At 40.6% G+C, this 16,134-nt stretch overlaps 1 protein-coding gene across 1 annotated transcript in view; it reads right to left on the bottom strand.

The window, feature by feature from the left end:
• The window catches only part of Myo3a (myosin IIIA), a 195,238-nt gene that overhangs the window by 1,516 nt on the left and 177,588 nt on the right, over nucleotides 1-16,134 (bottom strand). Inside the window, exons 30-32 of the mRNA XM_075971112.1 lie at nucleotides 8,095-8,198; nucleotides 6,213-6,253; nucleotides 5,130-5,273 (exon numbers count right to left, since the gene is read on the bottom strand). Coding sequence (XP_075827227.1) covers nucleotides 5,130-5,273; nucleotides 6,213-6,253; nucleotides 8,095-8,198 — 289 coding nt within the window. The remainder of the gene's footprint in view (nucleotides 1-5,129; nucleotides 5,274-6,212; nucleotides 6,254-8,094; nucleotides 8,199-16,134) is intronic.

Below are 16,134 nucleotides of genomic sequence, written 5' to 3'. Positions count from 1 at the left end.
CTTCTTTCTTTTACTGAATAGGGAAAACAAATACAAATAACTCATTTGGTACTACAAAAGACCCTAAATAATAAAAGTAATCTTGAACAAAAGAATAAAGCTGGTGACATCACGCTATTTGCTTTGAAAAATCTACAAAAAAGTAATAGCAACCAAAGAGCATAAAAACAGATTCATAGACAGAGGAACTGTCTGGAGAAGAGGGCTCACAAACAGATTCATTTGTCTTCCATTGGGCTTGACTGAGATGCCGAGAGCTTATAGCAGGGAAAGGCTAATGTCTTCAGTAAATGATTTTTGGGAAAACCGGACACACACACACACACACACACACACACACACACACACACAAAAGAATGGTAACAGAGATTTACTTCACAGCATATACTGAAGTCCACTCAAGAAGATTAAAGACTTAAACTACCACCTAAGACAGAAAATCTGCTAGAAGAAAATATAGAGGAAAATATCTACAACACTGGTTTGGACAAAGGATTTTTGAATATCACCACCAAATCACAGGCAACAAGAGCAAACACAAACACAGACAAATCAGATTATACCAAAAAGCAGGCAAATCAGATTAAAAATACAGCAAACAAAAGAATCAAAGCAGTGAAGAGACAACTTGCTAAAGGATAATAAATATTTGCAAATGATACAATTGATAAAGGGGACAGTGTCTAAAATCTACAAGGAACTCAAATAATTCAATAAAAACAAGTGAAATGGTTAAAAAAGGGACAAAGGACCTGAAGAGGCACTTCTCAGAAAAAGGCACACAGATAACCAAAATGTGCGTGCAAAAAATGCTCAATGCAAGATTGAGTGACTGTCACATTCTAGGAACAAAGGATGCCAGTACCAATACAGTACTACTCTGACTAGAAATAAGAATCAAGTTCCCAACTGTTAGACAAGAAGACTGGTTTGCTTAAAGTGACCTAGTCATTAAACAGGGTTAGGAAGTCTCTCTGTTCAGCAGCCTTAACAGATTGCTAAGCTTTTAAAAGGGTGGAAAGTTGAAGTCTTGTTGTTAGGTTAGAGAGATGACTCAGAGAGTGATTATATTTGCTGTACCCGGAAGGAGAAAAAGACAGGAACTCCTGAGGAAACTGGGAGCATGGGGATCATGGGAGAGGGTAGAAGGGAATTGGGGAGGAAAGGAGGGGAGCAGAGAAAAATATATGGCTCAATAAAATCAATAAAAAAGAAAAAAATTGCTGTACAAGTCTGATGTCCTGTGTTCAGATCTCTGGATGTAGGGGTGGGTATGAGTGATCCCAGAGCTCCTACAGTACCACAGGAGGTAGAGTGGGAGAATTGCTCCAAAGACTGGAGTGTGTAGCATAGCAGTAAGATCAAGAGGCCCTGTCTAAAAACAAGGCAAGGGCAGAATGCAAAGACCAACTTGCAAATGTCTTCTGGATTCCACACGAGTGCTGTGGCAAAACTCACATAAATATAATGCTCACACACAAAATTAAAAAATTATCACATGTTAAGGGAAGTAGCTAGAACAAGCAGGTCACATGTGTGTTTCTATTTATATGAAATGTTCTGAATAACTGCTGAAAGCAAATTGATTAGTGGTTGCCAGGGAACAGGGGTGGAAGGGTGGTGATACCAGTAGGTATTTGGTTTCCTGAAGTTAGGTCGGCATGAAATAAGGTGAATATATTAAACCCACGGAACTGGACATTTTAAAATGGTCAAGTGAATTCTGTTGTATAAATTTTATCTTAAAATTTAAAGAATGACCAACATTATTAATCAACAAGAAAATTTCAACTTAAAATCACAAGGACACGTGATCTCACCTATGTAGGATGTCTGTTATCAAAATGTAAATGCTGACGTGTGTTGGTGAGGACGCAGAGGGAAGGAGCTCAGCACAGCACTGGAGTGTGTAGGCTGGTGCAGCCATCATAGAGATCAGTGGGTGCATTTTTCAAAAACATGAAGGTCTTAGTATTTAGCAACTGTTGTTAATGAGATCCCCAAAGCTCACTACCAAGCACATCACCTCAGGAAATGAAGCAAATATTCCAAGAGCTGTGTGTAGTCTGGTGCTCACCCAGTGCTACTCCCAACACCCAGGCTATGCACTCAAGCCATGTGCCCACCAGTGGATGAATGGTTAATGGCCAGTTGTGGCGCTAAGGATAAACCTGGAAGACAGTATGTCAGATATCAGTGAAGCCTGCAGGAGCCCACTCGTGTGTGCATCCTAAAAACGTCAACCGCATAGGAAGGTGCTCCTCAGGGCTTGGAGACAGGGAGTTGGGGACACACTGATTAAGGAATATAAAATTTCAGTTGGTAGGATTAAATTTAAGAGATCTATTGAGTGATGATAATTCATAGCAATACATCGATGACTTGAAATTCATTTTAAGATAGACTTTTAAGGATATGTTAATGTTTTCATCATTTTAAAATTTATTTTACATATCAACCCCAGTTTCCCCTCCCTCCTTTTCTCCTGCTCCCTCCCCCATCCACCCCTCCTCCACCTCTACTTAGGTGGGGTAAGGTCTTCCAGGAAATCAATAAAGCATGGCACATCAAGCTGAGGCAGGACCAGGCTCCTCCCCCCTCTATCAAGGCCGAACAAGGCATCCCACCATAGGGAATAAGTTCTAAAATGCCAGTTTATGCCTCAGGAATAGGTCCTGTTCCCATTGCTGGAGGCCCTACAAAAGACTAAGCTACACTATTGTCACCCAGATGCAGAGGGCCTAGTTTGGTCCCATACTGGCTCCCACAAGCTCAGGCCAGCTGTCTCTGTGGGTTTCCCCCATCATGATCTTGACCCCTCCTTACTCAAACAATTCCTCCACTCTCTCTTCAACTGGAATCCAGGAGTTCAGCCCAGTGCTTGGCTGTGGATCTCTGCATCTGCTTCCAACAGGGGAAGGCCAGTTCAGACACCCTCTCCACTATTGCTAAGAGTCTTAGCTGGGGTCATCCTTCTGGATTCCTGGGAGCCTCCCCTCCCTGGCAACAGGTTTCTCCCTAACTCCACAGTGCCCCCTCTGTCAAGATATCTCCCCTATCATTCTCCCTCTCTGTCCTGCTCTCAACTTGACCATGCTGATCCCTCATGCTCCCATCCCCCTCTCTTTCCCTCTTACTCCCTCCTTTAATTTATCCAGGAGATCTTCTTAACTATTTCCCCTTCCTGGGGCCCTCCATGTGGGTCTCTCTTAGGGTCCTCCTTGTTACCTACCTAGCTTAAATGGGACTGAAGATTATAAAGCTATGCAAATTTTAATCAGTTCAATTTAGCTATTCCACAATGTATGTGTATTTCAAAAATATTCTTTTCTGTACCACAAATGTACACGATTTTAATTTATCAATTTAAGTTTAAAATTTATTTTAAATTTATCAACTTATCAATTTTAATGTGTCAATTAAAAAAAATCCATGAAGCATTTTGCTTGTTATTGCTGGCACACTCTTCCCCAGGCCTACTCGAACCTTACTGGGAGGTGTCATCAGCAGTTGGTGAGTGTCTGTTAGTAAAGCTATGGATGTACTCACCTACACATAAAGATGCTCTTCCTGAATTAATACAATTGGGCATATACTTTAGTCTCAAATTTTGCTAATTGTTCCAAGATGTCATTTAGAGCTATTCTTCTTTTGCATTTGTTGTCTGTTTTAATCCAGGCTCTTACTGAGGTTTAGCCACAGGGTTGCTGTGAGTTACCGCCACCATCTTTCTAAGTTTAGAAAAGCCCACCCCTCTGAGAGTTACCTTGTTCAGCACTGGTATGCGAATATCACATCCCACTAATCTCAGGATTGTTTGATACAAAGACCACACCTTTGTCACCCTGACAGTCATTGTTTCCTTAAGTCCCCAGCATGGAGCTTTACATAAAGTGGCAATATTAACAGTGGTTAAAGTCATTGAATTTAAGTTTATAAAACCCTGTGTTCAAATCTGTCCCCATCAGTTATTATGTGGGTGACTGCAGTTGCTGCCCTCTGGAAACTTAGCTTCCATATTCATAAAAGAGGGCAGTAATAGTAACTGTCTTACCAGGCCAGTGAAATATCAGCATAGTGCCTAGAACTAAGTAAGCACTCAACCAAAGCCAGCTCTGGCACCCTTATTCTAGTGGATATTAAATGCATGGAAGTTGCTAGGAAGCAAGCAGTGTCTCTGTTATATAATGCCTTCATAGTAGGCATGGATCGTCAGTTGGTGAACGAGAAAGAATATAGCAGAGACAAAGGAGTGTCAGCTGTTACAACAGGAAACAGGCAGACCAGCGAAAAGCAGCTGAGCAGGGTGTGAAAACCCTGGGCTGAAGAACCCTCACTTGGTTTGTGACCACACAGAAATCATATCAGCTCTCTGGCGCTTGGTGTTCTACTCTCTCACACAGAACCTCATGCTCAGCTAGAACCCCACCAAGTGTGAACAGGTTATAGTTTTGGTTTCAAGATGGAAGATGAATGCATCTTCTTTTTGGAGACCATAATGCAGGTAGCGTTTGAAAGAGCAAATGAAGGTGGATAATGATAGCCATCAGTATTTATAGAAATCCTCCCCTGGGGACACAGTGTGCTAAGCAGGGTATCATTTCACTTAAACTATAACAAGACAGTGAGGCGAGAATTTTGAAGATTCTTTTGTGGGTATGAAAACTGTGGCTTAAAGAGCTCAGAAAAGATAAAACTTCTCAAGTAGCTCAATCGGGGTCCAACTCAAGACATTTGGACTGAAGAATTCTTCTCTCTAACCATCACTGCACACAGTAAAAGAGAAGAGAGAGGGGGTCTGGGAGCCCTAGGCCAACAGGAGCCTGGCTAAGGATTTCCGATCAGTTCCCAGTTCCTGCACATTCTCCTATTTTTTATGCACCATGTTTTTATTCTCCTATGCACCTCTAGTCTCAAAACTTCACCATGAATTTTGAAGAAAAAAGGAAAATTATTCAAAAGAACCGCTATAAATGGGCTGCCTATGCATGCTTCAGCATTGCCAGGGCACAAATTGCAAAAATTTCAGATTTTGTGGTATATATAAAACAAAACTGCTTAAAATTGGGATTTTTGAATTTCCATTTAAAATTTACCATTGAAAGTTTTACTGCACTGTGCATTGTTACCTTTCATTAGCCTCGGGGCGTTGATCCAGGAGTTCCTTTTGTGGTCTCCATTCTCTTACATTAGAGCTATGCTCCTTTGGTCCAGAATTAGAAGGCAAAAGTTCCTTATAATAGAAGTCTTCCAGACCTAGTAATTTTCCTTGACTGGAAGTGAACACATAAGCATGATCAGTATAATTTCTACTCCCTTGACTTACAGGCCAAGTGTTTCCTTCTTAATATTTACTGTAATTTAAGAGCATCACATATGTGAGAGAAATCTTAAAATGTAAAAATCAGTAATCCTGTTCATTAAAAGCATCCCTAGACTGGGCGGTGGTGGCACACGCCTTTAATCCCAGCACTCGGGAGGCAGAGGCAGGCGGATCTCTGTGAGTTCGAGGCCAGCCTGATCTACAAGAGCTAGTTTCAGGACAGGAACCAAAAGCTATGGAGAAACCCTGTCTTGAAAAATCAAACAAAAACAAAAACAAACCAAAAAAAACAAACCAAAAAAACCTCTCATCCTTACCTTGACTAGCACATTAGCTGCTGATTAGCACATTAGCTGCTTTTGTCAGGTTTCATTTAACATGACTGGGAGTTTCCAGAACTGCCAGTGACATGGCGCTGATTTGGCCAGTCTACACTCCCATTCACACCAGGCTCATCTAACTGAAGATTGGCCTTGGTGAGTGCATACAGAGAACTTTCAAGTGCTTTCATCCATAGCCTTAACTGACTTCCGCTATAGGTATCACCAGGTGATAAATAGGGAACTCTGTTTATGTTCAGTATAAGCACCCCCTTCTATTGCTAGCGTTATCTGAAAGTGATTTGGCATGAGAACAAAATTAGAATGTCAAAACATTGAAAGACTGCAATATTAAAGGGAAAGGAGTCGTGTGAAGGTAAGTGTACCATATCTACAACAACTTCAACCCTTGCAATCCTAACAACCCAAAAAAGTATAAAACATGACATTAAATACATAAAAGGACCATACTTCTTTCCAAATATATGTGATTGCTAATAAAATTTGAACATAAAGATTTATAGTTTTATTTGAACAAAATGGTGCTGTAATTTTGAAGAGATGATTACCTGTCTTTTCTTGGTCTCCGTTTTTCTTCTTGGATTGATTTCTAATGGGAATAGAATAATTGAAAATACATAATATATAGTAATATGAAATCATAATGCATAATTTATTATCTTAATTTATTATCTTAATGATGGATGAGAAAGAAGGAGAACAAGAATAAGTGATTACTAGCTTATAAAACTATTTCATATAACATATACTATGTGACTCTGTTTATATGGGGTTCTATAAAAGGCAAATACATAGACGACAGTCAATTAGTGATTACTTAGGATTTGGGTGAAATGGAGTGTGGGAGTGACTGATAGTGGGTAGAGTTTCATCTTGGAGTGATAGAAATCTTGTAGAATTGACTGTGGTGATGGTTGAACTAAAAGCAATTGTGTTGTACTTTAACTGGGTGATTTATATGACTTGTGACATATCCTAACACACTATGAATGAATGCACCTACATATGGACCTCTCTGTGTGCACATCCAAGTAGATTATGTGATAGGTATTAGGTAGTTTGCTATTTGTATTTGGAGCTACAAGAGTAATCTAAGCCAGAGACAATGGTTTTTAACTCAGCAGTGACTAAGGTCATGACAGATGATGAAATTATTCTAAGAAACTCAAAGGTGAAGGGGTTGTAAGTTTGAATTTTGGGCAGCACCATAAAGGAGAGAAGCATGGTGCAGAAGCATGGTGAAGGGAAGACTAGAGTTGACCCAGCTAACTGGGAAGCCAGATGTGAGCTTCATTTTCCTGCCTGTGGCATGTGACTCTTGATTCGGATGAACTTTCAGATTCTCTGGGTTTTCCTGGGCATGGAGTTCTGCTCCTATCTGTGACAGTACAGAGTGTAGATGGAATAAATATTAGAAGTGGAGGGACCACTGGGGTCAAAGGAACCCATTGGGTGGGAAAGACTTGGAGCCTAAGGGGATGCTGCTCACTGTGGGAATTTAAGCAATTTATTATGGAGAGTTGACACAGGGCAGAAGCTCTTTGTTCAGTGAAGAAGACATTGGAATATGGACTTCTTGCTGAAGGAGTTACTGAGCCAACTGAAGGAATAACATAACCAAATTTATGGTTTAGAGAATTTTCTTGTGTAGGTTGGGGAAGCTGAGATTTGAAGTTTTAACCAGTCTGACTGAGAAACGATGACTGTTGGAACTGGGATGTGCTATGTGCTTAGAGAAGGAGGAAAAACTGGTAGTGAGAAGGCAGAATTGTAGAACTGGCATAGGTGTCAGGTATAAAAGGGAGCGTAAGACCCAGGACAACCACTAAGTTCTTGGTTTGAGCAGTGGCATGCACCGAGGACAGGAGCATGCGGGGAAGGGAGCCGAGTAGAGACCATAACATTGCAACTGAGTGGATCCAGGAGATCTCGATAAAGTTAATGGCTCTGATATGAACATAAGATGTTCACCCGTGTCTCACAATTCTGACCCCAGACGTGAACATAATGTTAGGGGCTGACTCCAGGAGGCTGTCACAATGGTTATGATTATGTCTTACTATCGGCCAGGAATTTGCAGAAACTCAACAAAGTTTCACTTCTCTTTTTCGGCTTGCAGGCATTGGAATGAATGCCTCTGTCCAGAGGGCTTTCCTATGGCGGATTTTCCTTTCTAGGTTGATATTTATGTGTAAGCTCAGATAAGTGGTTACCAGAAAAAGTTTCTGGGTGAATACGGTAGGTCCAAGACTACAAGAGAAGCCAGGACCATGAGAAAAATGGCTGGAGAGAAACAAAGGGGACACTTAATGGGTTATCTGTGAAATGGAATTTGAGGAGGGCCTCCATGCTGCAAGGCCTTCTGGGGCAGCCTAATGTAGCCACGGTTTCCGTTGGTCTTCAATTTGACTGCAAGAATGAGCCACTTACATGGAGTAGATAATAGTAGGTAGAATCTTCAGGGTTATTTAATGTTTTGGGTTTTCGGGGTCTTCTCGGAGGTCTCAATATTTTTGGCTCTTCTTTAGAGACACCTATAAGAAAGGTGATGGTAAATAAGTTCTAGATTCAGAAACTATGTTTTCCTTCAGATAAATGAGAATGTCTGCATGTAAGCTGCATTTGTTATTCACCCATGTCATATTTCTTGTCATGTGCTTTCTTCCAATTGTCTGACAATTTAGGACTTTGTGAGGAAGAGGGAGAAAACAGAGCAAAAAGAGTTTGGTAATGTGGAATAGGGACACAAGTTCATAAAAGGGATGAGGTCACGGCCATTCTTAGATTGTTTGAGCTGAATCTACTTATCTCATTTTTACTTCAATTGCAAGAAAATAAAAATAAAGTATCAAGTTATTATATATATTCTTAGAATTTTCAGAAATGCTTTAAAGTTGTCTGTGACTAAGTTTTAACTTGATTTTAATACCATTTAAAGTCGGATTGAAGTATTAGAACTATCCTATTGCAACAAAAATAAATTGAAGATGGCAAAGAATCTGAATAATTGCTGTGCAAGTGAGGAACAAAAAAAGATTCTGAGAATAAAGGAATTCTTGGATCTGCAGCCATTAAATTGTCTCTATTCAATCTGAGTATTATTACAGATTCCATTGAACATGGCTATTGGGGCTGGGCAGGCACAAAGGAGGAAGGGAATAGGGGAGAAAGGCAGCAGAAGAAAAACAACTAAACAAATTTTGTTTGAAAAGGGTCACAATGACTTGCATAAAATCCAGCCAGCCCAATCCAAGCATGGCTGGGGAGGGGCTTATAGAGTCCCAACTCTTGTCTATAAAGCTGTTGGCAACTGATGACTGTTGGGGAGAAAGCTTTCTACAGGGATGAGGTCCCTGAGATGCTACCCACCTTCTAGCACCTTGTCCCACAGATTAAAAAGGCTCAGTGGGTATTTAAACACAGAGAGCAAGTGGAGTTGGTTGGGATGGGGGAATGGTAAAGACGTAGAGGTTGAATTAGAGAGAATGGGAGGGTGGACTTGACCAAAATATGTTACGTGTACATATGAACATTGAACAAAATATTTCATTATTTAAATATTTATATATTTATTCTATGCATATAAATGATTTCTCTGTGTACTAAATGACTGCCTAGTGCCAGTGGAGTTCAGAAGAGGGTGCTGGGTCATTTGGAACTGATTCCTTGGAACTGGGATTATAAATAGTTGAGAGTCACCAAGTGGATGGTGAAAATCAAAGCTGGGTTTTCTGCAAGAGAAGCTAGAGCTCTTGACCACTGAGCCATTTCTCCAGTCCCAGAAAAACAAAATGCCTCCTAGAAGATCAAGAGTACTCTAGGAAGACAGATTGTAGGCCCTTTCTGTCCCAGTCTTTCTGTTCTTTGCACCTCTGAGTGTCACTGCCGTCAACCTTCTGACCCAAGGACCATATTTCTGAAGGTGGACTCCATTTCCTGCTTTTTCCTGAATTCTCAGAACTTCAGGAAACAGAATACTTAGTGAAGGATTTCTGGTTGGGGCTGCAGCAAATAGCTCAACAGTTAATAAGAGAGCTTCCTGCTCTTCCAGAGGACTAGAGTTCAGTTGCCAGCACCCACGTCATACTCACAATTTCCTATAATGCTAGCTCCATGGAAATCTGACCACTTCTTCTGGCCTCAATAGGCATCTGTACACATGTGTGCAAACACACACACACACACACACACACACACACACACACACACACACACACACACGAACAAGGGTAAAGCTGCATTGACAAACCAAGAAGAGAGGCCTCAGAGGAAACCTGCTGGTGTAATACTGTGATCTCAGACTTTGAGCCTCCAGAATGGAAGGCAAGAGTTATGCTGCCTAAGACACTTGATCTGAAGTTTGCTAGAGTAGCCCCAGAAAATGAATATAGAGCCAAGCTTGTATTTGTTGCTAATACTCTCTTTTAGGGTTGAAGTTAACAATGGATGCCTTCCTTGATTGTTCACCATTCCTTTATTGAGCCAGGGTTTCTTGATGAACCAGGAGTTTGAGAATTACTGCTAGCCTATGTAGCCAGCTTGCCCCTGTGATCTTCTGTCTCTGCTTCCCTAGTGCTTTTCTAGTGGTCTCCATGCTTGCCTGGCTTTCACGTGGGCTCTGAGGATTCAAACTCTGGTCCCTGTGCTTGCAGGAGAAGATGTTTAGGTCCTTTTCCTATGATGGTTTTTATACACACAACGGGCATAGATTGCTATGGGCGATGCTTACTCAAGTTCTGACATGGCCCTGACAGACTCCCGACCTTGCCCAGGTGGGCAGCACGAGACAGGGGTTCGGAGCCGTTAGGAGGTTATATACACATTAGCTGACAGGCACTGGGCTGAATGGACAGTAGATGCTCACTGTAGTTTTATTAAGTGGGTCACTGACTTGCCATCACATATGAAATCAAATATCCAACACTCCAAAGATAAATGTAAATAAGACAGCCAATAAAACTCTGGGAAGAAAATCCAGGTGAATTCATGAAGCACTTAGGGCTATAAATACCTTAATCAAAATTCAGGAGTCAGAAAGCATGCATATTTGTGCATCTTAAAATAGCTAAGGAGCTGAGATGTGAGTATGCTAGGGATATAAGACTTGCCTAGCACATTCGAGGCCCTAGGTTCAATCCCCAGCACCATATAAAAAAAAAGACAAAAGCTTTTGTGTGGCAATAAATCAAAAGGGATAAGACAAACTGGGAAAGCTGTATTTTACAGCTCCCCACCCCCCGACAAATAACAGGTAGTTGAGGTAAGTGATGATAAAAGCCCACAAATGTGTAGACCAACAGGAAGATGGAAAAAGATACAGATGAGAAGATCAAGATGAGCAAGTTAATACAGTAAGTCAGCATCAAAGGCAGCTTTACAAGGGGAAAGGCGGCAACAATGATCATTTTTGCTGCAGACAAATGAGCAGATTACAAAGAAACATAACCCTTACAGGCAGGATGTCAGAGCAAGCATATGTTCTCAAATGGCTGAAGCAAATGCCAATTTTTACAGACTTTTAGCAAAGTAGACCCACAATAAAAAACAAAACAAAAGTCCCACCTTTTCCCTCAATAATCTTATTAACTTTAAAGTTTATCTCATACTTATAATTCTAGTAAATAAAAAAAGTTTCAAAGATGTTTGCTCAATATCTTTCCATAGCGGCAATGCTTCGGAAAAAGCAAATAAGAACACATGAATGTATTTGCAAAGCATAGGAAAGAATATGTGTTTTATAATAAGGATTCGTAAGAGGAGACTAAAATGGGCTGGAGGCAGAGAAGGAAGCAGGATTAAAGGGAAAAAGAAAATGTAAGCTAAAAATGCATTTATAAAAATATTTATAAATACACATATGGGTTTGAGTGTATCACAGCCCTAACGAAGCACAAATACATTGAATTGAATTTTTAGAATATTTAAGTACTCTTATGCTTTATGGAATTCATATTAGCTTAGTTTTTCAGCTTCTTTGTTTTCACCAGGAATTCTAAAACAGGGGCCTGAGTGTTGTTAAAGGGGTGGCTTCCTAAGACATTGCCCTGTGAGGTGGACAGCCAGGAATGAAAACAATTGGTGGGTCTGATTGCTCTGCCAAATTTCCTTGGTCTGTTTTATTTTCTGGTTTCTGCAAGCCCCGCCTCCTGAGAGTTTATCAGTACACAGGAGAGGCACAAGTTTATTCAGTGCCCCAATGTCCTTCTTCATTTTGTTCCTTCGGGGAACACAAGCCTTGTCAACTAATCACCCTGTCCCCATAATTACAAAAATGACACAAACATTTATAATCACAGACTTTCCACAGTGTATCAATGTTGGCACTAGGAAAATTAGGTTTGTGGCTATTTCGTGTGATGTGAATGATAAACACAGCTTGCAAAGGTTATAGCCAGGAGGCAAGGCATTTATTCATATTGTAGTGCTGGTGATAATTTCCTTAAGTGTTTCAATATATCAGAAACGTACCTTTTGGATAATAAATAGGCAGGCATTTCAATTTATATCCAGAAGAAAGGAGACAAATTTAAAACTCACTGCTAGTATTTGCTTTTGAAAGTTTAAGTTACGTATTTTTCTCATTTAGTGATAATTACACTGCTTTACTTACAACTTCACCCAGTGTGATTTCCCTGAGCATCAAGGGCCTAGGTCAGGCGTCAGCAGCTGCACATTGAGCTACTCTCTTTTCTTAAGAAGCCAGTTTTTCAGTTTTTGTAAATTTCCATTTCTTCTTGACAGGCTATGACCTTCAAGAAATACAATGACCTATGTAATTCTTAAGGACTTATCCGTAGACGCCCTAAAAACACTCATCCAGGACTGATGGCCACTTGAGGTTTCCCCTTCATCTGCCCTCAGGCCAGGCTCAGAAACCTAGAGACCTGAACCCAAGTCCTGTGTTTTAAGGTAAGCTTCAAAGTGCTCTTCTTGGTCTGGCCTGACCTCCCCCCTTTCTCTCTGGGAGATCTTCTCAGTTCTCACTGGACCTGGTTTGATCTTTTACTTTTCCTGTGGGTGCTCATGTTCTCCTTGCTGATGGAAGGAGCAGGGTTAAAGTTCAGGGCTTGCCTTGGTTGAGTGTCTTTAGCAGTATGGGTGCAGCATATTGTCCCTTGTGAGTGACCTCTTTCAGTCTCCTGACCTTCTTCACAAGAGAGCTACTGCTCTTCCCTCCATCTGAACTGCACAACTCATGGCTTTGGATACCAGGGCTGGCTTACAACCACAGTTACTATGGACTACCATGGCTACCGTGGACTTACAGTGTTTGTGAACTCTCGGCCTTGGGCACTTGTTAATAACATACAGAGCCTTGAGAATGTATAGGCCCCTCTGGTCTTAATTTTTTCCCATATATGTTGGAAGGTATTCTGCATGCTATGGGAGAAGAAAGGAAATAAATTCTGTGACCTCCAACAGTGACCTGCCTGTAGTATATACTTTTGCAACAATGGCACAAATGATATGGAATAACCAACCACTTTTTGATTGGATTTAAGCCCCCTTCATAAGATAGAATCTGTACTAAACACTGTTAAAGTGGCCAAGAATCAGAGGATAGGTCATAGGCCTAGGGGAAAACCTACTACTATTATTCTGCTAAAGGAACACAGCAATAATGACATATTGCTATGCCCACAATCAGTGCTTAACTCAATCCTCATTAGAGAGCTTCTTCCTGTAGTAGATGGAAATTAACATAGCGATTCAGAACTGAACAATGTGTGGAGAGTGACTTTGGAGCACCCAGTCCTTAACGGGGAACATTTTCACCAAAGCCATCCCCTCAAGGTCAAGTGATCTGTGAATAAGAGGAGGCAGAAAGATTGGAAGAGCCAGAGGTGGTGGTGACTCCAAGGAAACAGTGTCTTCTAGACACAGCAGGACTGATTGACATCAAACTCACAGAGACTGTGACAGCACACACCTCCTGCCATTTTAGCCACTTCAAAGAAAAGAAGGAAAAAGCAGTCCTACTATAGGGTGAGAGCCACAGCTATCCACTTGGCGATCCTTGCCTCTTGGACCTATCACTATACACATACCACATGCTTTTCTCACCTTCATTGGGCTGAGGTGAGGCATTTCCAACCTCAAAGACCAGTCTTGCTCTAACCTATGGGACTAGCTCTGGATTTGCTCACAGACATCATGCAGTTATAAGCCATGGCAGACGCACACAGGCCTGCACAGTGATGCAGATGGCAGCTAGAGAGCACTGCACTCCAGGCAGGGGAGACACCATCATTAACACTGATGCACATCATCATTGTAGATCATCCAAAGACTCCAGACGAGGTTCATCGATAAAAACCCATGATTATGTGCTTAGAACACAAGGGAACTTAGTGGTATTTAAGGTCTCTAACTATGCCTTGGTTCCTTTCAAACTTAATAAAATGTTGATTTTAATTTATCTGAAAAAAATTTAGATATATATAGTCTGAGGTAAAAATGGTAAAACCTTGTCTTTTTTTCAAAGAGCCAACTAAACACACACACACACACACACACACACACAGAGAGAGAGAGAGAGAGAGAGAGAGAGAGAGAGAGAGAGAGAGAGAGAGAGAGAGAGAGGGAGAGAATGTGAACTTTCGAGTTCTCTACGCATGGTTTAGATTTCCCCTGCCCTTTGCTCTGTAACACATATGACAATTTGAGAATCTTCTCAAAGAGCTGAGCTACATTAGTATTTTTCAAAAGCCATTATTCCTTATTAGAGCATGTCCAAACACGGTAGCTGGAAGAGACACCAAGCTACCTTTGGCATATTTGGAGAGGAGACACTACTAGGCAGAGTGAAGTAGCTTGCTTCAGGTTGCAGTGGCGTTGGACAGGTTCTTCATTTTCCCTAGCACTGAAGACAGCGAAGATGGAATGTGTCCACTCAGCTCTGATGAGAACTTTTCTCTCCTTCAATCAGACACTGAGTCTTTCTAGAACTCTTGGCAATGAACCGCCTCTCCTTGGGGGATGAGTGAGCTGTCTTGTTTACAGAATTACAATTCCCATTCTGGAGCAATATTTTATCCTGTAGTTGGATTAGCTTGCAAATTGCTATGATTATTCTTTGATAAATGCATTTTAAGAGACGTTAATATTCCATGGATGGCACGTCATTACTTATTCTTTTCTCTTCGTCCAACCTTGTTTCTTAGCATGTACACAATTTTTCTCTTTTTAAGCTCTGATCATTTCCTTGGCTATTTCCTCATAAGTAGTTTTACTGGGTCAATTATATAAACAATTTCTTTTCCTTCCTTCCTGCCTGTTAGTTTTCTTTTTCTTTCTTCTTCTCTCTCTGTATTGTCCTCCCATTTTTCAAAATATTGAGTATAATCTCACTCTTCTTATATTTGGCAGTAATAAATAAGTACATTCTCACCATTGTTCAACTTTTCCTTATTCTTTCTATTTTGATAAGTAAAACAATCACTTGTTTTAATTTATACTCTTTATTCCTGGATGTCACACGTGTTCACTCATCAACCATGTACCTGCTTATGCAAACCAATCAGTGTCTTGAGTCTCCTTTCTATCGGGAGCATTCCTGGCTTTCCTAATCTGTGTGAGCACTTTCTCTGTCTCCCACACAAGCCAGCACATTTCTCTAAAATACCCTCACTGGCTTCTTCTCAGTCTTCTGATGATTCCTTTGAGTCCCTAGAAGGTCTGAGCACCCTAAATCATTATCATTTTCCTCTTGCTCCTTTATTCCCATGCCATCTTTTTCTGAGCAGAGATTGTGAAGTACTCAGACACAGACACTGGCCTCTGTCTTCCTCAACCTTAAAAAATAACAGCTCTGGAAAAGGTTTGGATAGTCAGTGACAAGTAAGAACCTATTGAATTTTCTCTCTGAAATCAGAAACAGTTTTAAACACTATCCAGCTGTGTCTTGTTGGCTTGTGATAAATATTTTAATAAAATTAGGTTGATTTTAGGTGTACTCATGGTTGTATGATGGAGTTTTTACTATGGAAGCATATGTCTTCAGTGATGACATTATTTTATTCATTTTGTTGATCACGTACTTTTTCTGTCTGAAATTTATGAATGACCTTTAGTAAAATTAAAGTTTGAGGGCAGAGATTTAGAATGCAATGTTTTGTTTTGTATTATTTTTCTTTTTTTATTGAAAACAGATGCTTTTTCTCATACAGTTTTTCCTGATTACAGCCCCCACTTTACTCCTCCCAGTCCCTCTCTATCTTCTCTCCCAACCTGATCCACTTCCTCTCTGACTCTCATTTGAAAAGAACAGGCTTCCAAGAGATAATAACAAAACATGACAAACAACAACAATAAAACCATCACATAAGAGTTAGTCAAGGCAAACCACAGAGGAAAAAGATCCCCAAGAAAAGGCAAAAGAATTGGAGACACTTTTTCACACTTTCAGGACTCCAATAAATACACTGAACTGAAAGCTACAATATATACACAGAGGACCCGGTGCAGACC

Source organism: Microtus pennsylvanicus, chromosome 4 (assembly GCF_037038515.1).
Source record: "Microtus pennsylvanicus isolate mMicPen1 chromosome 4, mMicPen1.hap1, whole genome shotgun sequence".
Taxonomy (NCBI): domain Eukaryota; kingdom Metazoa; phylum Chordata; class Mammalia; order Rodentia; family Cricetidae; genus Microtus; species Microtus pennsylvanicus.
Note: the sequence above shows the minus strand (reverse complement) of the source record. Positions and strands in the feature narration are given on the sequence as shown.